This window comes from Lithobates pipiens, unplaced genomic scaffold, assembly GCF_037356315.1.
Source record: "Lithobates pipiens isolate NorthernLeopardFrog02 unplaced genomic scaffold, aLitPip1_a1.2 Scaffold_18, whole genome shotgun sequence".
NCBI classification, from domain to species: domain Eukaryota; kingdom Metazoa; phylum Chordata; class Amphibia; order Anura; family Ranidae; genus Lithobates; species Lithobates pipiens.
The window spans coordinates 372547620-372574158 of NW_027507758.1; the positions used below are offsets into that span (position 1 = coordinate 372547620).

General features: G+C 42.7%; 1 protein-coding gene across 1 annotated transcript in view; it reads right to left on the bottom strand.

Moving 5' to 3' along the window:
* Window positions 1–26539, bottom strand: part of PSMD1 (proteasome 26S subunit, non-ATPase 1) — a 122924-nt gene that overhangs the window by 9293 nt on the left and 87092 nt on the right. Inside the window, exons 17-23 of the mRNA XM_077487680.1 lie at window positions 20235–20349; window positions 20002–20118; window positions 11441–11543; window positions 10871–11040; window positions 9998–10090; window positions 7562–7648; window positions 6412–6552 (exon numbers count right to left, since the gene is read on the bottom strand). Coding sequence (XP_077343806.1) covers window positions 6412–6552; window positions 7562–7648; window positions 9998–10090; window positions 10871–11040; window positions 11441–11543; window positions 20002–20118; window positions 20235–20349 — 826 coding nt within the window. The remainder of the gene's footprint in view (window positions 1–6411; window positions 6553–7561; window positions 7649–9997; window positions 10091–10870; window positions 11041–11440; window positions 11544–20001; window positions 20119–20234; window positions 20350–26539) is intronic.

The following is a 26539-nucleotide window of genomic DNA, read 5'->3' on the forward strand; positions in this document are numbered from 1 at the left end:
GCATGGCTCCTTTGTCTTCCCACCTGTGGCATTCTTAAGGATGTCATCCGAGGCTCCAAAGAGCCGCTCACCAAGGAAGGGTAGATCCGTCAGGGCTTTTGTTAGATGCCTGGTCCGCAAACCAGCATTTTAGCCAAATCAGTCGCCTCAGCACCACTGCTGAAACTAAAGCTCTGGATAACAGAGGGAGCGTATCCAGGGCCACGTCACAAACGTACTTAAGACCTTGCACTAACTTGTCTGCTAATTCCGCGCAGACCGGAGACGCCCGTTGCTCCCCCAATTCACGGTGCAAAAGTTTTGCCCACTCAGTAAGTGTCTGTGACACAAGTGCCGAGGCCAGTACTGGTCGCATTGCTGACCCCACAACCGTAAACAATGAGCCACTGCCTCGGCCTTCCTGTCCGTAGGGTCCTTAAACGCAGGAGTCCCTTCTAACGGGATCGTGGTTACTTTATTTAACTTGGATACTGGGGGGTCCACGACCGGAGGAGCTGACCATTTTTTTTAAGGCGCTCTCCTCAAAGGGGTAACGCACCGCCATACTTTTTGGGACCGAAAAGGTCGGTTGCAGTCTTCCCCATTTCTTATATATGAACTTATCAAAATAAGTCAGATACGGAAACACCTGAGGTGCACGGGCTGGGTTACAGGACTCAAAAGGGAACGCTATGTCAGCAGAAAGATCTGCTGTACCCTGAATCTTCAGGGTACCACACACAGCTGCAATAAGTGCTCCAACTAGCGATTTGTCGCGTGCAGACCCGGACAGGGAATCATCCTCACTGTCCGATCAGTCCTGGTCAGCGTCATCTGAAATGACAGAGCAGGGGTCTCTTTTTACCACCTTTGCACCGCCTCCATCCTGGCAACGAACGTATCAAGGACCGCCGACAAAGCATTCAAAGGAACTGCATTGCTTGCAGACAACAGTCCCACCCTCCTAGCTGCTGCAGACTGAGGGGCCCCCTCCGCAAGACTCGCCACCCCGACCGAGTTCTGCGGCGCTCAGCTACTAGCGCATGTGTCCTGTGTCAGCTCCCAGGTGTCCTGAGTGAAAAACCGAGCTGTTCTGAGCAGCAAGGACCAGCGCTGAGCATAAAAACCACACTGGGCTACAACAAAATGGCCGGCGAGCGTCCAGTATAAGGGACATGGGAAAATGGCTGCCTAACTACAGGAAAATGGTTCCCGACCATGCTTCCCACCTAGGCACATGAAACATGGCCGACAACAACTATACACAGGGGAAAGACAGTTAAAATGGTGGCAGAACAGCGCTATGGCGATCAGCAAGTGCAGACCTCCAGACACCCAACGGGGAGACCAAAGGGACCCAGGGACAAAGCCACCCATCCAGGTGAGAGCCCCGGGGGAACCCCTGGCTATAGGCGCACACACACCGCTCTGCAGCCCATCTGCAGCATCCCCCACAGGGGTGGGGTGGAGATAGGGAGAGAAGAGAGGGACCCCCGAATCGACCTCCCAGGGAATAAGGGAATGCCCAGCTGCTCAAGCCCGCAGAGGCAGGGAGAGCTGTACTTACCATCCGGACGAGCTGGGGACATCCCATCATAGACCCACTCCTGAAGAGTACGGGGGGGGGGCATGTTGTGGCTGACCCAGCGCGTAGCTATGGTCAGCACACGTTCGATGGCCAGGCTGGGGAGACTACAAGGATAAAGAGTATCCAGCCTGTCGTTGATAGTAGATCACAGGATCCAAAATCTTGTGCAAAAGACAAAAAACTTCTGCAAAAAAATCCCAGGACTGATTGTCCCGCAGGGTTCCTAGGTCCATCTCCTTCACTAGGCAGAAAAAACTGAAGCTGCAGGACCGCCTCCTGGGCAGAACTAGAAAGCTCTGTTTTTTTTTTAAAATGTATAACATGTTCTGTCTAGTCCTCTCCTGAAGGTGGCGTAACAACCCTATGGTCAAGAATAATGGAGCTAGGTCAGTCAGTAAACGAAAGAGAAAATACAGCTAAAGCCCTGTGCAGCATTTGTAACTGATTAGTTGAAGCATAAGATACCTACATCACCACTAACAAATGGATGGAATAACTGGCTTATAAATGAAACATATCAAAAAGAACCACTTTAATAAACCTACACAACGAGCAGAGACCAACATTGGCAGTCCACAGATAAAAGAAAGAAAACGTTGTCTAATTAAAAAGAGGAAGTGCAGCTGCACATACACTTACAGAAATCTCACCACTACATATCCACATACACACCTATGAATACAGCCTATTCAAGCTATTAAACAAAGGAGCATGAGACTTATCAATAAATACGTGAGGCCACAAAATTACGTGCGAGGTCCAGAGTCAAAGTTCGTTGCTATTGGACCCATCCATTGATTGCGCAATATATAACTTTTTGCCACATTTTTTAAATATTTTTAATAATTAAATATTAATATATTTATTGGATTTTTTTCAGCTGTATATGGTATTTTTGTTTTTAATTACTTTTTAAAAAACGAAATATATTTTGTCTATTTTATGCAAATTTAAACGTGAATTTCATCTTTTATAATATATCAAGTAGGGGGTTAAGCTCAATGGTGGGGTCATCTTGGTCAAATTCCAATTAAAATTTGAATACAGCAATGCTAGTGGTGTATTGCATTGCATCCAGGGCTATATATAGTCTATGAATCATCAATCAGGTAATTAAAACATTTTAAACAAATTTTTTTTTTTGTTAAGTTTTTTCATTGTTTTCCATCATATTTTTGTCTGTTTTTGTCAAAAATATAGGGTACCTTTAAAAACGCTTAGAAACAAAAATGCGTCTATATGGGGTACAGCGTTTAGCATCTGAAACGTGGAAATCTTTGACGTTGGAACTCTTTTTTTGCTTTTGAAGAAACGGTGTTAAACGCAACTGCCTAAAAAACAGCAATAAACGAGACTGTGTACCTGGTCACATAGGATAACATTGAATGAGTTCAGGGGCAGTTGAAAAAAGCCCAACTGCCTCTGAACGTACGCTTAGCAGTGTCCCGTGTACATGGGGCCTAATAAGAGGAAGTTTCTTTAACCAAACAAGCCTGGTGGTTAGTAAACACATTCTCACTTTTTTTATTTTTTTTAAGTCAATAAGTAACAAAAGTGGCAACAGTAGGCTTGGCAGATTTGTTATACTACTGCTTTACACAGCTTGCGTTGGCTTTACTAGATATCTAGTCTTATGGCCCATTCACACCAGGGCAGTCTGTTGCAGCATTATTAATACATGTTATGCCACATAGTAATGTACATTGGCATTGAGTCAGTCTATTCATTGGAATGGGCTGCCTAAAATTGTTCCTGCATCAAGTTTTACTGGCACATCACAGTACACAGCAAAACGTTACTGCACATTGCTGTGCGTTGGGGTGTCCTTTACAATAAAAATCACTGAAGCATTCATGTGAATTGGCCCATAGTGGAAGATTCTGTAGGCACCTTTGCAGTGCACTCACTGACAGGTAAGAGGCCTCTAAATTTGCACTGCTGGTATCTCGTAAACCATAACATGCATACAGTGAGGGAAAAAAGTATTTGATCCCCTGCCGATTTTGTACGTTTGCCCACTGACAAAAAAAATTATCGGTCTATCATTTTAATGGTAGGTTTCTTTTAACAGCGAGAGACAGAATAACTACACAAATATCCAGAAAAACGCATTTCAAATAAGTTATAAATTGATTTGCATTTTAATGAATGAAATAAGTATTGCTCTCCTATCAACCAACAAAATTTGTGGCTCCTAGGTGTCTTTTATACAGGTAATGCGCTGAGTTTAGGAGCACTCTCTTAAAGGGAGTGCTCCTAATCTCAGCTTGTTACCTATATAAAAAAGACACCTGTCCACAGAAGCAATCAGAGTCCAATCTCTCCACCATGGCAAAGACCAAAGAGCTGTCCAAGGATGTCAGGAACAAGATTGTAGACCTACACAAGGCTGGAATGGGCTACAAGGCCATCGCCAGGCAGCTTGGTGAGAGGGTGTCAACAGCTGGTGCGATTATTCACTGGAAGAAACAGAAAATAACTGTCAATCTCCCTTGGTCTGGGCCTCCATGCAAGGTTTCACATTGTGGAGTTTCAATGATTAGGAGAACAGTGAGGAATCAGTCCAGAACTACATGGAAAATCTGGTCAATGATCTCAAGGCAGCTGGAACCATAGTCCCCAAGTAAACAATTGGTAACACTACGCCGTGAAGGACTGAAATCCTGCAATGCCCGCAAGGTGAAGAAAGCACATACACAGGCCCATCTGAAGTTTGCTAATAAACATCTGAATGATTCAGAGGAGAACTGGGTGAAAGTGTTGTGAACAGAGGAGACCAAAATCAAGCTCTTTGGCATCAACTCAACTCATCGTGTTTGGAGGAGGAATGAACACGCTTTGGGGCCGTTTTTCGGTTAAGGGGACAGGACAACTTTAACGAATCAAAGGGGCGATGGACGACAAAAGAGTGGCTCAAGAAGAAGCACATTAACCTCTTTGGCGGTTTTCCCGAGTGTGGCTTAGGGTTAAATTCCAGCATCATTAGCGGTAACCCCGAGCCACACTTGGAATTGCATTGCAGGATCCTGGTGCGGTATATTTACTTTGTCCCCAGGATCCTGTGATGTCCCCCCGCTGTGTCCATGGGCTCTGTCCGCCCGATGCCTCTCTGTGCTGGGCTCCATTCCATGCGAGCATTGCGACGGAGCCCGGCGGCAAATTCAAAAAAGTAAAAATATCATAATACATACAGTACACTGTAATCTTACAGATTACATTAATGTATAAAATTATTTCATCCCTTTTGTCTTTAGTGCTTTGTCCAATGCCCTGCATGCAATTTTATAGAATAAATATTTTGTTCTGCCAGTTAGCTTGAGATTGTCCATAGCAACAAAAAAAGTTTCCCTTTACTTCAAAAGTGGTTTTAGACCAGCTAGAAAACAGCATTAGTAAATTAAAACACTTGCAGAATTGAGCGATAGTGAATCGTGGGGAAATTCATTTTATTATAATTTTTTATATTATGATTTATGATAGTGTTTCAAACTTCATCATACCCGGGACATCTATTAGACTCTTGTTTGAACAGATTTAAGTGCGTTATTGCTAAGAATTACAGGCCTATAATACAAAACGGCAAGTTTCTATGTAAAATAATTGTACCGCTTTCAGGCGCAAAAATCTGACAATCATACCGCCAGGGAGGATAAGGTTCTGTAGTGGCCTAGCCAGTCCCATAGAAAATATGTGGAGGGAGCTGAAAGTTTGAGTGACCAAACGTCAGCCTTGAAATCTTATTGACTTGGAGACAATCCGCAGAGAGGAGTGGGACCAAATCCCCCCTGAGATGTGTGCAAACCTTGTAGCCAACTATAAGAAAGATCTGACCTCTAATTGCCAACAAGGGTTTTGCCACCAAGTACTAAGTCGTGTTTTGCGAAGGGGTGAAATACTTATTTCACTCATTAAAATGCAAATCAATTTATAACTTTTCTGAAATAAATTTTTGGGGGATATTTGTGTAGCCATTGGAAAAGCAAAACCAGGAAGCATTGCATTTTACGGTGCTGGATAACAATGGTAGCTTAAAGGCCAAGTTTACTTTTAGTGCTGGTTCACACAGGGGTGGCTTCAAAGTCGTCAGACTCAGAAGCTGCCCTGCACAGCGGGACTTCAGTGTGGCTTGCAAACAACTTCTTTAATAGAAATCAATGCAAGCTGCTCCGAAGTTGCCCCCAAAGTATTACAGGAAACTTTTTCTAAGTCGGAGCGACTTAGAACGGTTCCATTGTACTGAATAGAGCGTGATTTGTCAGGCCGACAAGTCGCCTGACAGGTCGCCCCTGTGTGAACCGGCACTTAAGGGAAAAAAAAAATGAAAACATTTTTGCTGAAAAAACAAATGTGCATTCATTTATTTTTTCCCCATTCAGGAGCCTGCAAAGTATTGTATTTGAGATCAGAGGATCATGGGGTGCAGTGTCAGGCTCCTGCACACTCTCCCTCCAGCTTTCTGCCAGTACCTCCATTCAGGTTTTCAGTTACAATCTGGAGGAAGAGTGAATGGACTATGAATGCGCTTTTCAGGGGCACTCTTAGTCTATTGAGAACTACAAGATGTCTTCCATGGTGGAGAACAGGACATTACACTTATTCAGTCACAGATCCCTGTGAATGAACGATGTGGCTGTTCACGCAGGGTTCTACACAGCAGCGATGATTTAAAATGTGTGCAAGAACAACCCCAGCCCACTGTCACGGGAAAAGAAGGGAGCACTACTAGAATGTCCTACATGTCTTATGAATACCCGTATGAAAGGTTCTGTTTTTTTATTGCCTCAGTTTAGGTCTCATCAACATAGTAAGGTTAGCATTCCTTCAAATAATTTGGTTGTACTTACAGGCTTAAAAGGTTGGTAACGGGAGCTTTCTGGCATAGTAAGAACTTTGAGCTGAGCTGGCATTACCCGAGCTGGGTTTTCCAGTAACTGAAAGTTTGGCTCTGGCTCCTTCTTTTTCTCCTCTTTTTTCTCAGTTTCATCCTGGAACATATAGGAACATGTAAAATTGGATTAAGATTAGCCTATATTGAGATAATCAGTGGCATTGTCAGTGTCACATACATTAGCACTAATAATGCCTTGGTGCCCACAACAGACCAAGAGCAGGGCTGCCCATCTACCCAAACACTTTGGGTCCGATATGAATTTGGGATTGGGAGGGGTTCTCACGGCAAAAAATAAATAAATCATGAGGTCCTTTCAAAAATATAGACTAGATGCTTATCTGAGCATGTAGTTCATGCGGGGGGGGGGGGGGGGGATTGGTTGGGGCGGAAAAGAAAAAAAAAAAAGCCCCCGACATAGCCGCTCCATCGCTTGACTCTCGCCGACGGACATGCTGCTTACCCCGCTGGTAAAATAAACGAAGAGGAAGGGTAACCCGATGAGAGAAAAGCAACGGAGGGGTCTTGTCGCTAGATTTTTTTTTTGCATGTAGGTCAGCGAGCGCCATTCCTTGTGATTGACAACAGATTTACATTGTGACATTTATTTTATTTTTAACATAAAGGCCTAGTCAAAAACTGTTTTTTTTACACCAGGCGTGATATTTTAACAGGCACTTGCTCCTGTTCACCGACATTCACAGACCGAAGAAAAATAACAGACACTTGATGCTCTGTTGGCAGAGGGCTGCACAGAAGCTGTTTGCAGGGAGCCTGGGCTCCCCATTCCCTTCTAACAAAAAGACGCCCAGTATGGGAGGGCTGCTTGTACCTCCCCTATCAGCAACCCTGTTCATGGGTACAAGAAAAAGCCCTCAACCTATAACAACTGCTATCATGTTAAATTTCTGCCGATTCCATATAGTTCAAGCGATTTGAAAATCCTACTGGTTCAAAATCTTTATGAAACCCTATGTGTATGTACACAGATTAGGCTTCAGATTAGGCTTCTGAGGGCACTGTGACCAGCATAATGCAGTCAATAAGATGCATAGAGACATAGTTTGCCCTGTAGGACATTAGGATACACTGCTGAAGAAACATACCACTTCCATTTTTTCCTCCTCTTTCTTTTCCTTTTCTTTCTCCTTCTTCTTTGCTTTAGCTGTTATGGACAGGACGGCAGTGGATACCTAAGGGTAGATGGGAAAATGGCATTAAAAGGAATGCTAACCTCAAAACATTGCAGGGTCATATTTTCCCATTAAGTTACCTCAAGAAGATTTTAGAAACTTGGGTGATAAAAATGTTTTCTTTCTATAATCCCAGAAAGAATGCAAGTTCAACAAGTAAAATATAATTTTGGAAATGCCTCCTTGTACTTTAAGGTCTGGTGCTATCTTGCATTTGATGTGAATTATGACATGTTTGCCAGCCTATATTAATCTCTAAAACCTCATGCTTTATATAGGCTATATAGAGCATGGGTCATCACAACACTGCATCTCTCCATCTGTCAATTTAGAACGGTTTGAAAATATACATTAAATCAAGAAAACAAAGAAGAGGTTTGTACACTTAAGGTAAAAATTAAATTGTAAAGAAAATTCGCTCCAAAAACCTATCCAAACACATAAGTATAGACATGGTAATGGAAAGAAAGAGAAAAGTGGGTGGGATTATTGCGGTGCTATAGAAGTAAGAAGATTATATAGTATAAAAATAGAAAAAGATTTTATTAAATATAATAATAAAAAACAATAAAAGGTAAATTCAAAATTTTGAAATCTCAGACATCAATACCAGTACATTTATAGAAAGTACAGTGACCACAATCCGTCAATTAGTTCAAATAAAAGAATTCTTGGCTGTTCTGATGGAATACCGACATGTTTCGCCCGCACAGAGGCTCTTATAGTCCCATCTCCCTCCCCTCCCCCCCCTTCGAATACACCTAGGGAACACAGTTAACCCCTTGATCGCCCCCTAGTGTTAACTCCTTGCCTGCCAGTGACATTTATATCTTAATCCGTGCATTTTTATTGCACCGATCGCTGTATAATTGTCCCTGGTCACAAAAATGTGTCAAAAGTGCCCGATCTGAATGCAGCAATATTGCAGTCCCAATAAAAATCACTGATAACTGTCATTACTAGTAAAATAAATAAAAATGTCATAAATCTATCCTCTATTTTGTAGACGCTATAACTTTTGTGCAAACCAATCAATATACGCTTATTGCATTTTTGTTTTACCAAGAAGATGTAGAGGAATACATATCTAAACTGAGGAAAAAATGTGTTAAAAAAAAAAAAAAAAAATTGGGATATTTATTATAGCAAAAAGTAAAAAGATAGTGCTTTTCTAAATTGTTGCTCTTCCTTTGTTTAAAACGCAAAAAATAAAAACCCACAGCAGGTGATCAAATACCACCAAAAGAAAGCTCTATTTGTGGGGAAAAAGGACATCAATTTTGTTTGGGTACAGCGTTGCACAACCACGCAATTGTCAGCTAAAGCGATGCAGAGCCATATCGCATGAAATGGCCTGGTCAATATGCAGCCAAATCTTCCGGGGCTTAAGTGGTTAAACAAATACTTTGAAGCACCTTTTGATTTTATTACGGCATTCAGTCTTTTTGGGTATGAGTGTATCGGCACGGCACGGCACATCTTGACTTGGCAATATTTGCCCACTCTTCTTTGAAAAAACACTCCAAATATGTCAGATTGAGAGGACATCTCGTGTGCACAGCCCTCTTCAGATCACCCCACAGATTTTCAATCAGATTCAGGTCTGGGCACTGGCTGGGCCATTCCAAAACTTTAATCATCTTCTGGTGAAGCCATTCCTTTGCTGATTTGGATGTTTGCTTTGGGTCGTTGTCATGCTAAAAGATGAAGTTACTCTTCATGTTCAGCTTTCTAGCAGAAGCCTGAAGGTTTTGTGCCAATATTGACTGGTATTTGGAACGGTTCATAATTCCCTCTACCTTGACCAAGGCCCCGTCCCAGCTGAATAAAAACAGCCACAAAGCAAGATGCAGCCACCATCATGCTTCAGTTTTTACCTAGTTTTGACAGGCACCCAGCTCCCATTTCCTGCCCTGGCGCCACAACGCCGGAAGATCACCTCTCCCCCCCCCTCCGTCCCTGCAATTGCCCGGCCATTCACAATGCGCAGCACAGCTCCTGCATGCACAGTGCATGTCTGGCTGTGAAGCCAAAGCTGGGTGCCCACAGTTACATTGCCGACGATACGGAGAGGAACGAGGCTCCATGTGCCCGCGTTGATGGACCTTGGGACAGGGGAGTGTGTTTATTAAAAGTCAGCAGTTACACTTTTTGTAGCGGCTGACTTTTAAATGGGTGGGACTTCATTTTAAGTACACTATGAAAGATATTTTTTTCAACTAATCAAGTTTTGCAACAATTAGATGTACTGAGTACACACATTTTTTTCACAAAATTAATCCTACAAATGTACTGCATCATTTACAAACACATTAAAGAGTAATAGAGTGCATTTAGGTCAGTATCTACCTTCTCTTTTTCTTTTTCTTTGGGTACCTCAAGAGGAGCTGGGTAGGCAAACGTCGAGGGCTTGCAATTTGACCTGTACTGAACTTTAGGCATCTGCAAAAATAAAACAGAACTGAAGATCTGTGACAAAAAAAAAAAAAAACACAAAGGAACAAATAAACTCTTTCCTATAGCTTGTATGATCAACTGGCTTTGGTGGTTAACATGTTTATTCAGCATACATGCATGTCTATCATAAGCAAGAGTCCAGGCATAGGTCCGTATTATTAAATTATCAATTTAGGCAGCAGAGGGAGGCAAGTAATGATCAAACAATTATCAGTCGATTAATTATGTCTCCACAAAATATGAAAGGCCAGAAATACATTCAAGCAATTTATTATGCATCTAAAAAAAGAACCATCTCTGCCTACTGATGAAGAGGTATTTACCAGCTGAATGCCACATTCCAGATGTCAAGGCCATTAATACTCTGTAAAGTAGTGTCACCCCAACAACATACTCACAGCATCAGATATTTAATCAGTAAAATTACAGCTTTAACATAATGACCTACATTAAAAACGTATTGCAACAGACTGAACACCTTTCTGTAAGGAGTACAAAACAGGAAGGAGTTAATAAATCTCATTAACAGTGCTGTCTGTCATTACTACAAGTTGCTAATAAGTGGTGAGTGATCCGGCATCATAAGGTCTGTAAGAGGATTATGCGTTTCTCTTTTAAGTTTAGGGGGACTTGTGATTTTACATTTACTGTAACTCATTCACTGCTACAATTAATGGCATTGGAGCCCAATCACTTGAAACTGAGAAATGCAATAAACAAACTATCTACTATACATATATATGTCATGGGGCTGAAGGCACTCACCTTTAGGTCTTTATTCAGGCCGATGACACAGGTTGGAGTAAAAGATAAAGAAAGGAAGTGCGAAAGGGGGAACCAAAACCAGAACTGGGTAAACACCAAAACTCCTACCACTGATGGCATGTGAGTGTGGCCAGTGCGAGACTGCAGTGAAATGGTAACATTGTGTCCACCTGCACAAAACAAAGGAAAAGAACATTTATTTAGCTTCAAAATACAAACCCTTGAAGGAGTAGTTATTAGTTCACTGCAAGAATAAACTTTGTGTGGCAACGGAAAGGTTAAATCAGCATTTAAGGCCAGTCAATTCTTTCATCAGAGCAGGGTGAAGAGGGCAGCAGGCAAGGCCATTACCGCCAAGGGGCCAGGTGCAGTCATCTAATATCATTATAAAGCCATTATCTGCTAGCTTCTAGAGAAAAGTAATGTATACAAGTGACATCCCCGCAATGAGAATAACCCCTTGGGCACTGGATGGCTTCCAGTAAAATTGGCTGAAAAGCAAAGGGCTATGAATTATAGACAAAATTATGAACGATCATCATATCTGCAGACTAAAATCTTTTCAAATACCTGCATCAAGGATTCCTTGAGCCAGTATAGCACCAAACTTTGCCATGACATCATCGTGCTTGTCATTAATCACTTTTGAGTACAACTGCCGAAACTGGCTAACCTGAAAAACAAATTTTGGGAGAGAAAATTAAAATCAGGAAGCAAAGCCGGCAGAAGCAGTAAGCACAACCTGTATGCAAAGTGCAAAAATAAAGTGTGAAATGCAGTTCTCCACAGCTGCCAACCCCAAAGCTTCCTATAGCCCAAAAAAGACTAGCGAGTGTACATAATTTTCACATGGTTCTTTGCCTTACCAAATGAGACTGTTAAAAGTTTATATCTGCAATATATGGTATGGTATGGCACTTTTCAGTGACGAATGAAGATTTTGTTTAGAAATCCATCACATCAGCCAGCAGATTATATGTTTTCATCATAAGCCCTGCTAATTAGATACGAACCTTTACTCTTTAATGCAGCAAATAAGTACATTTCACTAATGGAATGCTACTAGAACACTATAGGTGCACGTAATGAGAGTGACAGGTACATCTCCCAGCACATTCAGCATTCTGAACTATAATCATATCTTCAGGAAGCAGGAATACAACGATGCAGATGCACAGCAGACCTAATGCTCCGGTGGCGCCTGTCTGCTTGAAGTACCATGTTCAGGATGCCGGACACGAGTATTTTCATTCCTACAGCTTGTAACAGCATATTGACAAGTAAAGGCGTGATGAGGTCTTTAGATTTACTACAGTCATTATACCATCATTCTTTTCCGGAGGGTGTCTTTCTGACATGGAGGTTTGCCTCGCTCAATCTCCATTTGTGTCATTGCGCAATGGTCATCCAAGAGGAGGCTGTGGGTGCAAGTATTTAGCTCACTATAAAGATTCTGTTCTGTACTGAATCTACCTCTGGACACACAGACTTTATTATCTTTTATAGACTGTTTATTTAATTTTGGCATGAAGTTCTCCCAGACTGCTGCATACCAAGGTGGGAAAACAATCTGTGTCCAAGAAAAAAAACATAGGGAGTTAGGCAAAGAGCTATTTAGAATAAGTGTAATAGACTACCAGCTAGAACAGGCATGGAAAGCTGATGTAATATTTATGAAGGGGAAAATTTCTTAAGTACACAAGCACTGTCAAGACCATGTTGTAGTGGATCCACAAGTTGTGGTCCACGTGCTTCCCTTGTTACAGCTCATTGAAGTCTGCAAACCTCACTGAGCTGCTTCACTTTGTGCATCAGTAGAATACAGACAAGCTTGCATTGTAAAAGTCTCCAGAACTAAAACATGAGAATCAAAAAAAAGTATCCAACCTATAGATATAGGCTAAAAAACAGTAGAGCATAAAAAAGACAAACAAAAAGGGAACAGAAAGGGTGGGATATGAACAGTGCAGATATAAATGGTTAGGACAGTCAGTGTGGGATGAAATCAAAGTCTCAAACCAAGAGAGAGATGATGTTGGGGGGGTGGGTGAAGAGATGGCATGTTAATTGGAGTTAGAACAAGTCTTTTTTTCTTGAGAAAATATATGTAAACCCGAAAAATTTACTTTTCTTTGCTCTCACACTGCCTTTCCAACTGTTAAATATATAATTGAAAGCATCTCGTGTCTAGATACAGTAAGTGAAAAAAAATCCTATTGATCCTGCAAGAAATTGAGTACTGCTCTGTGTCCTGGGCACTCTATGATTGCCATCTCAAGAACCCCCTATGTTATGAAGGGTAGTCCTAACATATTTCCGGTCGTCCTAGGAAGACACTGCTATGCCATGGATACAATACAGTAAGTAGCACTATCGTCCTAGGATAGGAAGTGGGTTACCAGCATAGAACCAGGTAAAATGGGGTAAAAAAAAAAGAAAGCCTGAAAAAAGAAAAAACGAATGCAGCCATGACATCCAACAACTGGTGCATTCTGATTTTGTATTCCATTTTTTTTTTTTTGCTAGTTACTGCTAGTTACTGAGCTGGGTCATCTGCTTCAATTTTGGTGTGCCTGCCCCTCTGTTTGGACAGATTTTGGACTTCCCTAGGTTGCTTAATACCAATCAAGCTTATAGAAAACAAAATAGGGTTATTTTATTTACCTTAAAATCTTTTTCTCAGAGTTTACTGAGGGCCGCAGCTTAATAAACAAATTGTTTGTCACCTACAGGTAAAATGGACACTAGACAGATAGAAAATTAAAGGCCAGTCACCATGAGACTATAACCCTTCCCACCTTATCAGTTATAGCAAGCAGTCCAACCAAAGCATATATGAGGGGAGATAGCGGTGTTCCTCAATGTAGTCTAAAAAAAGGATTTTCTCAGGGGCAAAAGCTGGCAGCAACTAAGAAACAGGTGCCTGATGTTGAAAAGCCCACAAAGCACTAACTGATATGATAGTGTGTGTCTTAAAAGGGGGGTAGGAACACTATTCTTAAAAATCAGAAGCTCAAATGACAGCTTGTCTAATCCACCCAACAATGTCAGATCAAGAAGCATGTCAAGATGTGTGATATAAAGAGGGAAGAGTGAATGGATAGTCTTCATATAAAAAAGGTATGGTTCCCTGCCGACTGCACACTGTGATTAGGAACAACCCATGAGGAAGAGGGTGTAATGGGGTGAGGGGTTGATCGAAAAAAAAAGATCAAGTCAGCAAGTGATGAAGTAGTAATGGGGATTGGGTGGGGACAGGGGACCTGAAATAATAGGAGGAGGAAGATCAAAGTATGCCTTCTAAACAGAAGGCAATGTAATGTATTTTGGGAAGGATACAAATTCCATCCAGTAAAACCATTTACGTCTGAAGGCTTCTGCATTTTTCTTCAACATGGGAGGTAAGATCTTCCATATTTAGCCAAGCCTGGGAGGTGTCCTTTGGTCTGGACCAACATTTGGCTTTGCGTATCACCAGACTAAAGGCGGGAAGTGATTTCCTAGCTTTCAGGAGTGTAGAGATGACCAAGTCCAACAGACCATTAATGACTAGGACTATGGCTTCAACAGACTATTAAAGCCACAAAATAGAATAGAACACTGGCCCTTTTGACAGAAGATCAACATGAACCCACTAAATGTCCTCCATCACAGTTCTGTGGAGCAGATGAGGGAGAGTTTAGAGGAGAAAGGCTTAGATTAAGCTAAACTGACCCCATTTTGTCTACTGCGAAGGGACCCTGGACTTGGCAACAAATGTGTCCACTATAAGATCCATGTCCAATGCCCCCAACCTGTAACAAAGGGCTTGTAACCCCACCGGATTAAGTGCCCATTTACCCCAGGTCCAGACACTGATGACTGATAAAGTCTTATTCTTATTCATAGCTAGAAGAAGCACTGCTGTTAGTGTGAAACACGTCAGCTCCCCTGTCTGCAGAGGCATGTTCCTTTGAAAAAATTGCCTTTTATTCAAAAAATCGAATCAAAATCAAAAGGAACATGCCACTGCAGACAGGGGAGCTGACATGTTTCGCACTGACAGCAGTGCTTATTCTAGCTATGAATAAGTACTGCTGTTAATGCGAAACTCGTCCGTTCCCCTGTCTGCTGTGACCTGTATCTCTTGATTTTTTGAATAAGCCAATGTTTTCAGAGTGCGGCTGTCCAGAACCACTGCCTATTTATTGCCATGTGCAGGTGCAGTAGCACTGAGCACAAGCACACCAAGACATGCTGTCAACATTTCAAAACAAACCAGTGCTCCTGACTATTAGCTGTGACCACCAGAAGGGTAGTCGCTGGCCACCACACACCCCAAAGGAGTTTAGTAGATGAAAGGACTCCTAAGGCAGGAATGTTTAAAGGGCTTCCATCCTGTATTCACCACTGTAGTTTTGCAGGCAGACTTAGCAGGGGATCTGCTGCTGTCAGGCCACGGATCTGTAAAGCAACCTGCAACTAACACCATACATTGCACCATGTGCCAAGGGGGGTACCTTAAGCGAGATTCAGTATGTCAGCAACATCCCAGGCCAGCACCCCTTCTTCAATCTGGTGGGGTCTGGATACAGGTGCAAGGCTCTGCTGAGGGGACAACTGATTCATAAGCTGCAGTAGGAGCTGCAATGGCTATGATGCAGCAGGAAAATTGATAAAAGAATGGTCTCCATAGAGAGCTAAACCTCTATACGAGGAAGATAAGCTTCCCTCAGAAGAGGTCCATCACCTAAGGACACAAGCAAAAACTGAGGCTATCTGGGAGTGGGAGGGTGGAATAGGGGGAGGTCTCGGCAGTCTTTTTTTTCCACTAGTGTACAATTACCTAAATGCAGTTGCATATAACTCAGTGATAAGGACTACATATTCTGTGTCCCGTACTTTACGACTAAGAAATAAGTTTTCCATGGTCAATTAACTTGCAGGAAGATTTACTAGCTTTAAGCATGTCAAGATTTCAGAATCTGAAATGCCCCCTCTCTCATAACCTGGGATTCAATTCAGGCTGCCAGAGCCATAAACTGAGTTGCGGGGAGGAAATACTGTCATTGGGATAACAGGTGTAGCTGAACTGGTGGAGGCCACAGGGCATTGGCTAACAAACAAGTAGTATCACAGTGTTCCAGGCCAATCTAGAGATATGAGAATGTCTGGAATGCTTTTGGCCTTGATCCTTTTAAGTAGAAGAGGTAAATATTTTAGCTGAGAAAAATCATAGATAAGGGTATACTGATCATATAGCTCCACATTCACAGTCAGGTTCCATGTTCTGGAAACAAATCTGCCAGGCTTCTTTCTGAACCAAGAGGTTTGTAAATATGCATATGGCACTAACCCCCACACTGCAGACATGTCCCCGAACCATTGGAGAAACCATTCCCCACCAAGTTCAGATATGGCAAGCTGAGAAAATCTGCCTATCAGCTTTCCACCAAGGAAATGTGCAAGACAAAAATTGCTGTCCGCCCAGAACAAAATTGATTGTACCTCAATCAATGCAGCATTCCAACTGAACCAACACTGGTTGACCATTTAGAAGTGCAGTGAAGTAATGAAGTATTGACAGACCAATGGCTGGTTAACTGCAAAATACTGATTAGAAGTGTTAATTTCTACTGAGACCAAGAACCCTGAACAGTCAGCAGGTGCAAAACCCTGTGACATTCAATAAGACTAGGGTCTATCATGACAATCTTCCATTTTAAGGGAAGAAGAAAAAAAAAAACTGGTTGCTGACAACAGGAAGTGTAGCCAACCTGACAGAGGCATCTTGGTTCATTTGTATAACTGAATCACTTTGTCAAAAAAGACAGACTAGATTTATACAATGCCGTGAGAATGTTCAGTTGAAAGGTACTTAAGTGCAATGGATTGAAAAAGGTGTATACCACCAATACCATTTACCCACATGCAACTCTGCAGGGAGGTTGGACACTGTCATTGAAGTTGCAGAATCTGATCCTGCAGTTATGTCAATTTCTCCCAGGGCAAGAAGACGTTAGCCTAAGGGGTATCCAGGAGAGTATGTAGGAGTACTCCAAGAAATGAGCTGGAATTAAAGAGTATGTTTCCCCATGTTAAGGATCGAGCTGAAGCCCCCCAAAGTCAACATTGTAAAAGAAACCTTGAAGTGCAAGGCCAAAGATGTCTGCTCCTGCAGGCAGCAGATGTTCCAGAATTGCCCAGGTATCTGAGGGTGGGCCATTATATGGAGGTGAATTTACCCCATGTTAAGATCATTTGATTTGCATAGGATGTTTAAAACCCTGTGAGGCCAAGGGGAAGACCTGTGAGTCTGGGAACTTGGACCTGACTTGGAGAAAAAAAACAGTTTTTTTCCTTTTTTACGTGCCTGGGATATGTAATCATTCACCAATCACATTTTTTTTTATTTTTTTTTCCAGTGAGGAGCCAAAAATACTGTCCCTGAAAGGGAAGTCATACCAAAACATTCTTTTGTATGAACTGGACATAAAAAGGCTTAACCAGGCTAGCATCCAGCTCTCCATTGAACATAAAAGTTTACACTCATCTCATCAGCACAATCAATAAGAAGCTGCCTAGGTCTCGGTTAGAGATTTTAAGCAATCGGCAAAGGTCTGGGAAAGAAGTGCAGAGCAAGGGTTGAAAGGAAGATCCCACTAAGGAGTAGATAGATTGGAAAACTGCTGCCAACTTCTTTCCAGCAGGGTTCTTAAAGGACAGACGTCTTCTATATGAATGGTTAGAGAGAGTTTTTAACATGGAATAAGGGTCGATGAGGAAATACATTTATAGAGAGTTTGCGTATACGAGAACCCAGCCCAGGCACCAAACTTGGCTCCAATTTAGGAAAAACAATGCTTAATTTAAAAAGAATAAAGTTTCCTTTGATTGATGAAAGTCGCTGACTGAAATTCATCTGGCAGAATCTCCTACTCCAAAAGAAGGGGTGGGAGTGGACTCCATGGCCAACAAAGAATCCTATAGGATCACTAATATCACATAGCTCTGCATCATATTATCCTGGTAAAGTGGAGGTGGACATTTTAAAACCTCTGATCAGGAGGAGCAACAAGTTGCTATAACTGAGAAATAAATCTTTGCATAACAGAAGAGGCCTACACTGATAAATCACTTGAACATGAAGAGTATGGGGGAATGTGAGAAATTACCTCCGGCACAGGTGGATCTGACTGGGATTTGTGTGAAATGCAGAACACACAATCCTTTCATGTGCCAAGCAATTTTACACAGTGCAAATTAGGTCCTGAATAGGTGGCTTACCCACTGTAGCAATGTGACCTTAGAAGTAGCGGGAAGAATACCAGTCTATGGAAAGTGACCACTGTCACTACAGGCAAAGCACCAGGTGCACATGGACTGTGTCTGCTGCTTAATTTGCCGCATCCTCGATAACATGGCTGTCTGAAGCTCTAAAGCAGGGGCTGTGAATTAAAAATCAAGGAGGTCCAGTAACCTAAATTATTTTCCTGCCGCATCACAAGTCTGTGCCATGAAAGATTGTACACATTTTCTTTTTTGGCGCAAGACTCACTCTCTGCTGATTTTCCTACCATTTCTGCCACACACTGGTAATACTCTATAAATGTAAACACCCCAAAAAGTGTTCCACCTTATATCAGGTACCTTACTAGCGTAATTCATTACATTGGGTGACTCTATCAGACTACCCCCATAAATCAGGTGTCCCCATCAGAGTGCCCCCTCACATCAGGTGTCGCCATCAGAGTGCCCCCTTAACATAATGTGCCCATCAGTCTGTCTCCATGGACATATTTGCTCATAAGTGTGCCCCACATAACAAAATGTGGCCATCAGCATGCCACTTATTTTATGTTAAGGGACACACTCTGAAGGGTAGATTTATGTTAAGGGACATGCTGATGGCCACATTTTGTTGTGCCAACCAAAGTGGCCCATAACATAAAATGTGCCCATCAACGTGCCCCTTAACATAAAATGTGCCCATCAGAGTGGATCTCAACATTAAGTAGCATGTTGATAGGCACATTTTATGTTAAGGGACACTCTGATGGGTATATTTTGTTGTGGCCATCCACGTGCCCCTTAACACAAAATGTTCCCATCAGAGTGCCATTAACATTAAATATGCACATCAGAGTGGACCTTAACATAAAATAAGGATGGACCTTAACATAAAATAAGCATGCCGATGGGCACATTTTATGTAAAGGGCACTGTGGTGGGAACATTTTATGTTAAGAGGCACGCGGAAGGCCACAACAAAATGTGCCCATCAGCGTGTCGCTCAACATAATATAAGAGTCACGCTGATGGACACATTTTATGTTAATGGTCACTCTGATGGGAACAAAAAAAATGTGCCCATCTGTGTAGCCCTAGCATAAAATGTGCCCATCAGGATGGCTCTTACAATAAAATATGTGCATCAGCGTGACCTTTAAAATTAAGTAGCATGTTGATGGGCACATTTTATGTTAAAGGCCAACCTGATGTGGGCCCCTTAACAAAATATGCCCGTCAATGTGCACATTAAAAACAAAAAATATGCCTATCAGCAATCACCTTAGAAATAAAATGTGTCCCACATACCTTGCTTGCAGGAGTCAGCACAATTGGCAAGCTGCAGGGGACGGAAGCTGCGAGATATACCTCGCAAGGAGTCTGGAGCTGCAAACAGCAGGGGGTCAGGGCGTGCAACTAACGTCACACCCCCAACTTGCGGCCCGGCCGGGAGTGAGGAGCTGGAAGCGAGAGCCAAGGTCAGAAGCAGGGTGCACACACAATGTTACTGGGAGACCCACGGTCCTAGCAAACCAGTGACGGCTGACGCTCAGCACTACACTGGCAGTCTGACCAGGAGTATCGTTCGGTCTGTACTTGGACCGCTAGTTGACGGCTGCTCTAGAAGATCCCACTACCGCGCGATAGACTCCAGCCTTAAGCCGGCCATAGACAGTTTAAATCGCGGCCAGTGCAGAAAACACGGTACAGAGAAAGGAAGAGATCCTAATCTTCCTCACGAGTTCTTAGTAAAACAGAAGTTTTCACTACCCCAGTCAGCTTGTGAGTGAACAAAAAGGAAAGTTGTCCATTCACAAAAATAAACCTACATAAAACGTACAAGTACAACAATGGGGACATACCTTTGGACAAGTAACTTCTGTCTGCTGGATCATGATCAAAGCAGAGGAGATCAGCGCACCTTGACGCACATAATTCACTGGGTCATTTGTCATTGGTTCAAGTAGGTTAATGGCTTCCTGCAATAATGAGAGAAATTTTGGTTTAAAATAATAATTTAATTCACATATTATTCAATGATATATGCTGTAAATGAGGCTTCATTTAAACAGTCAAAAATAAATAAAATTCTTACCTTATTTCCAGTACCAGAGCAGCAGATACCCAAAGCCATGGCTGCTCCATACCGCACATGAGGATTGTAGCTTTCAGACAGCAATGATACTACACTTGGACATTGTTCAGGTGTTCTGTAGAAGCAATAGCAACTCTGGGTTAGAAAAAGGTCTGAAACAATTATGAAAGATGAGGAAGGTTCAACAACAATCCTATAATCTGTCTTCTGCATAGAGTGCAATGCAACAAATATGGACTACATTACACACTGTACTCCAGCAATAACAGAAGCCTTAGCTACACGTTAAGATGTATGCTGAATTTTGTAGTTCCACACAAATATGAATTCAAAAGTTATCCAATTTTACAGTATTTTAAAGTGGAACTTTACATTCTCAATCAAAATGAACCATTTATTCCTTATGCTGCTAGTTAGCTTTATTAAATAGATACAAAAACTCAAACTCAAGTGCAGCGCTCATAAAACAAAAAAATAATATCAGTCCAGTATGTGTCTATAGAAGAATGTCCATGCACACAAAGCAACACCACTGTGAATTGTAAATTAAATTGTCATATAGTGTAAAAAAAAAAAATCCTCCAGGTGAGAAAATAAATAAACAGCGCTCCCACACCAGTGCCCAGGTATCCAAATGGTGTGCTAGCTGCTGGTTTATAGATTTTACCCTCTAGTGCAATTTTTTAATTTTAAAGTTAGTAAAGAGGTAAAAAGTTAAAAAGTTAAATTTGTTTAAAACTTCTTGTCAGTGAGCATGGAAAAGGGATCACTGGCACGAATATCAATATTTCACCCCTAAAAGAACCTATTACTGGTTGACAGGGACAGGGGTAAACTGGGCAGCAGACTTTCTGAAAAAGAGACTATCAGCCCCGTAGCCCCATAACTCTCATGCAAAGAGGATGTGTTAATTGGATTACCTGAAAAGTCTGGAAGCTGGTAGCAGAGAGTTAGAATTTTTTCTGATTTGAGACTCAAACCCAGATACCCCAAGTGATGAATCAGCTCCAAAACAGACATTTGCAGGTTCAGGATCCAACCATACCTTTTCTGGGTTTGAACACAGTGTTTGGTTAGGATCTGTGCAAACTGTTCCTTCAATAAGAGCTTGTCCAGATATCCCACAACGGAGATGCCCTGTGAGTATAAACAAGGCAAGCAAAGGCGCTAGAACCATGGTGAACACAGGGGGTGCGAAAGGCAGTCACTGGCAATAGCAATTGCTGATGTGCTGGAAACTGGGACATTCAAGTACCCATCCTTGATGACTACGGAATCCATGTTGAACTTTTGGTACTAAATGAAGACATTCAGGGCCTTGTGAGATCCAAGATGGGGCAAATTTTGGTTATGAAACTTAATGGAATAAAATCCCGTGTTCTAGAAGGCCTATGAGAGCTGCATGAAAGTCAGCAAGGCTGGAAAACATGAAGGAGAGGGGGGGGGGGGAGGGGGGAGAGCGAGAGAGAGAGAGGGGGGGGGGGGGGGAGAGAGAGCGCGAGCGAGAGAGAGCGAGCGCGAGAGAGAGAGCGCGCGCGAGAGAGAGAGCGCGCGAGAGAGAGAGAGCGCGCGAGAGAGAGAGAGCGCGAGAGAGAGAGAGCGCGAGAGAGAGAGAGCGCGAGAGAGAGAGAGCGCGAGAGAGAGAGAGCGCGAGAGAGAGAGAGCGCGAGAGAGAGAGCGCGAGAGAGAGAGAGCGCGAGAGAGAGAGAGCGCGAGAGAGAGAGAGCGCGAGAGAGAGAGAGCGCGAGAGAGAGAGAGCGCGAGAGAGAGAGAGCGCGAGAGAGAGAGAGCGCGAGAGAGCGAGAGCGAGAGAGAGAGCGCGAGAGAGCGAGAGCGAGAGAGAGAGAGCGAGAGAGAGAGCGCGAGAGAGAGAGCGCGAGAGAGAGAGCAAGAGAGATGGGAATAAAAACCACTGAAAATCACCTGCCATACCCGGGCCACAAAGTTTAAACGGAACCCCCACACTCTGAAAAGTGGGGGCACCCCTTTCATGCTAAAGCGTATATTTCTGCAGGTGTGAAGGATTTAGGGGCCCAGGGTGCTCTATAGACTATAAGGCCCCTTTCACACTGGGGCGGTGCGGCCGTCGGCGGTAAAACGCCGGTATTTTTAGCGGCGCTTTACTGTCATTTTAGCGGCGGTCTGCGGGCGCTAGCGGGGTGGTTTTAACCCCCGCTAGCGGCCGAAAAAGGGTTAAAACTGCCCGCAAAGCGCCGATGCATCGGCGTTTTGCCGGCAGTATTGCCGCCCTGTCCCATTGATTTCAATGGGTAGGAGCGGTTTAGGAGCGGTGAATACACCGCTCATTCACCACTCCAAAGATGCGGCTAGCAGGACTTTTTTCACCGTCCTGCCAGCGCACCGTTCCAGTGTGAAAGCCCTCTGGCCTAAATCATGGTTCAAATTGAACCAAAGCAAAAACGGCATAACAAGAGAGTCCACTTGATTAATATAATACTTCTCTACCACTCACCATATGAGGTGTTGTCACCGTAACGGCAAAAAAAAGGGGGGGGGGGGGTTATCCCAATGATCGGCATTGGGAAGGCATAGCGTTTACTATGGGTAACAAAGGGTAGCTCTGAAGTGGTATCTAAAAAAAAAAAAAAGTAAATTTTGTTGACCAGCAGTAAAAAAACGCAACGTGCTACACTCTGCTTGGTGTGCAGCTTCACAGTGTCACCTATGTTGCGACGATACCTCAATAAGTGCTTTGTCAAAAACAGACAAGGACATACATATAACATAACAGTGCTAACACATTGAAACACACAAAATTCTCAGGGCTATGCACAGACCAGATGCCATACGATTAGACATTTTGGTTGTAAAATGGTCCACTCATGAGATAACCATCACCAGACATCCCGTTTGTGCATTAGTAACAGGTGTCCGGCTGTTCCTTGGTTTTAATGCGTTAGCACGGTTATGTTATAGGTATGTCATTGCTGAATGGCTATGCAGAATGGAAAAGGACACAGGCCCACTCTCCTCTATAGGGCAATTGGATGGAAACTGACCGCCTGTGTTACCATCTGATCTGCTGGACGGATGGGGAATAGGACCACCATCCATCTGTTTTTGGCTGACAGGATTGGATAGCTGCGGGTGTCCACTGACATCTGCCACTCCACAGAAGAGACTGGAGGGTCCAATCAGGTTCACCTGAAAAACGGATAGTGGACCTGATCAGACAGCCCATGTGAAAGGGGCCCAAGAGATAAATGAGTTAAAGCAGAACTAAAGGCCCACATACAATCAGATATTTCTGCCTCTACTGATGAAAGATCTGCCTGTGCATGACTTGTTTTAGGCAGCCAAATAATTTTGGCATTGAGAAAAAATAAATAAATATGACAAAACCGCTGGAAAGCTAGAACAAAATACAGATTAATAAGCTACTAAAAACCTCAGTACACCAACACTGACTGTTGTAGGAGAGGTCATAAAATATGTAAATAAAACGTCAGTGTTATTTCAGAAGCGGAGAAAATTCAACCAGGTGAGCATTCCAAAGCTCTGTAATAAACATGTTTTTTTTTTTATGAATGGTGGAAAAAAAAATAAAAAAAAAATAAAAAATGAACTAAATGGGTTTTGCAATCCAAGCTGCAATCTACAAAAACATCATGTAGGCATGTGCACTTGTGAACATGTACAAGTATATTGTGAGAAAGGGGAGCATGCACTGTGGAATGTTTATCAGTTTACTTAAAACCGCTGACATGGTACCATTCTCAGAGGGTGTATAAATATACATATAAATAGATGATATGCATACATTCCATCCCAAGTATATACGAGTCACTTCTGTAACAGACTACACTTTGAGTCTCTCAAGCAGCATTTCAACACTTTCTAACCAATTCCCTTGGATTCCTGGGCACGGTACGCCCCTCTAGTTACCGCCCGAGGTCTGACAGATTGCTATAATGTCACACGTTATTAGAGCACTGATTGTGTTTGTGTTCAGAATTGTACAACAAAAATATACAGTATCAGCTCCAACCAAGTGCACAGCACTCGTCAAGGGATACAAGGAAAAAAAATCTTCCGTTGGGGCTCTACTAGCTCTTAGTGCAGTATAAAAACATACTGTACTCAGTAGAAACACAATGATTTGAAAGATGCCTCTTTTATTGCCCCAAATTGAATCTATGCCTATTAAAAAAGGAACAAAAGCTGAAAATTCCCTTTAGTTTGACTTTAATGCACAATTTATTGTGGGGGTGGGTAAAGAGCCAAGGAAAAGCAAAGCTCCAGTCAAAAGAGATTAAAAAGGAAGCCCATTAAAAGAGATAATAAGCGCTTTTGCTGCAATATTCACCTTCAATCCAGACATTTCACCCGCAGTATTCTTTTCTGCGGCTAAGGCCACTTTCTCACTGAGGTGCTGGCTGCATTGACAGTAAAGCATCGCTAGTTTTAGCGGCGCTTTACCATCGTTTTAGCTGCGCATTTTGCCAACTAGCGCGTGCTTTTAACACCTGCTAGTGACAGGAAAAGGGTTAAAAATGCCGCTGCGCTTTGCCAGCAGTGCCCATTGATTTCAATGGCAGGCATGGTGAATACACACAACAGATGCGGTTTACGGGACTATTTATTTTTTTATTTTTTATTTTTTTACACGTCCTGCAAGCGCAAGGCCCCAGTGTGAAAGGCTTTCTCTGACGCTGCTAGTTGGGCAGGAGCGGGGAGCTTTCAACTCCCTCGAAGAGAGGGATTAGAGTTAAAGGCGCCCATGTGGCGCCAAAGCGCTTTGGCCGTGCTGCCATTGCATTCCAATGGGCAGGGGCAGTGGAGAAGTGATGTATACATTGCTTGCAAACCACCCCAAAGATGCTGCTTGGAGGACTTTTTCGAACATCCTGCAAGCGCAGCGTCCCAGTGTGAAAGCACTCGGGCTTTCAGACTGGGACTGCAGATGAGGCATTTTTCAGGCGCTTTACAGGCGCTGTTCTTAGTGCTAAAGCGCCTGAAAAATGCCCCAATTTTAGCTATATGTCAGTGCTTTTCGGCCGCTAGTGAGGCACTATTAACCCCCGCTAGTAGCCGAATAAAGGGTTAAAAGCACCCGCAAAGCATTGTCCATTGCTTTCAATGGCAGGGCCGGTGGCAGAACGGTGTATACACCGCTCCCGCACCGCCCAAAAGATGCTGCTTGCAGAACATTTTCTAACGTCCAGCAAGAGCACTGCCACAGTGTGAACGCACTCAGGCTCTCACACTGGGGCTGCAGGGGAGGTGCTTCGGGCACTATTTTTACTCCCCAGTGAGAAAGGGGTTTAAGAACATATTAAACACAGTGTGTGCGTTTTTTTTATTATTATTTAAAGCTAAACACCTTCTTTGCCTAGCTCTGGTGTGTGGTCACATGTCCTCTCTGCTCTCCTTCTCGATCTAAGGAGTACAGTGGGAGGGGCTGAGATTCCCCTCTGATGTATGCAAGCTAGCAGAGGGAGGACTTGTGACCAACCCAACACAATGCACCTAATATGTTACTGAAACAGAGGATAAAAGTATATAATAGATGTTACTTTACAACCACTTTATCAAAAGAGAGGGGCAGTGCCAGAAAGAAAACTCAAAGTGGGAGGGGAGATTGGCACACACACATACTATAGAAATGACAGGGAGAGAAGGCCAACAAATTACTCAGAAGACAATTTCAAACAAATCTTTGAAGGGGAAAAAAAGAACATTTTTTAAATGTTGACTCAAACTATACCAGGTCTGCCAAGCCATCATCCCTAAAACTTAAACATAAGATTAAGAACACCTATCTAAATAATCACAGATCATCAGATTGGAAAGAATGCATCCCAGCCAAGCAAAGGTTTTACAGATCTTTTCACCAACTTTATTTTTGTACTGAATCCTAGGAGCCATTTCCAACTACAACACCATAACTTTATGTATAAGATAGTAAAACTTTTTACTAGGTGTATTTTGTAAAATGATCTGCCATTTGCAAAAGAAGTTTATCAGCTTTCATTACTTGAGCAGAGTGTTCTTCTATGCGTTTCAGGACATCTATAAGTGCTCGGTGTAGACTTTTGTGTAATACAATGGAGCTGAAGAATTCACAGAAAATCATGCACTACTCTGCTGGGGAATGGGAATCATTTTAACACCTTAAACTTGCAGATTGCTGCTAATGGACCGTATTCTTGTAGAACTGTCACAGTAATCTGTTCTCAGTTAGTACAAGTAGCAAGAGACGACTTGTGCCTGGAGCACTCTGCAGCTGTTACATATACCAAAAAATAAAAACTAGAATTCCAACAGTGAAGGTGTCAAAGATA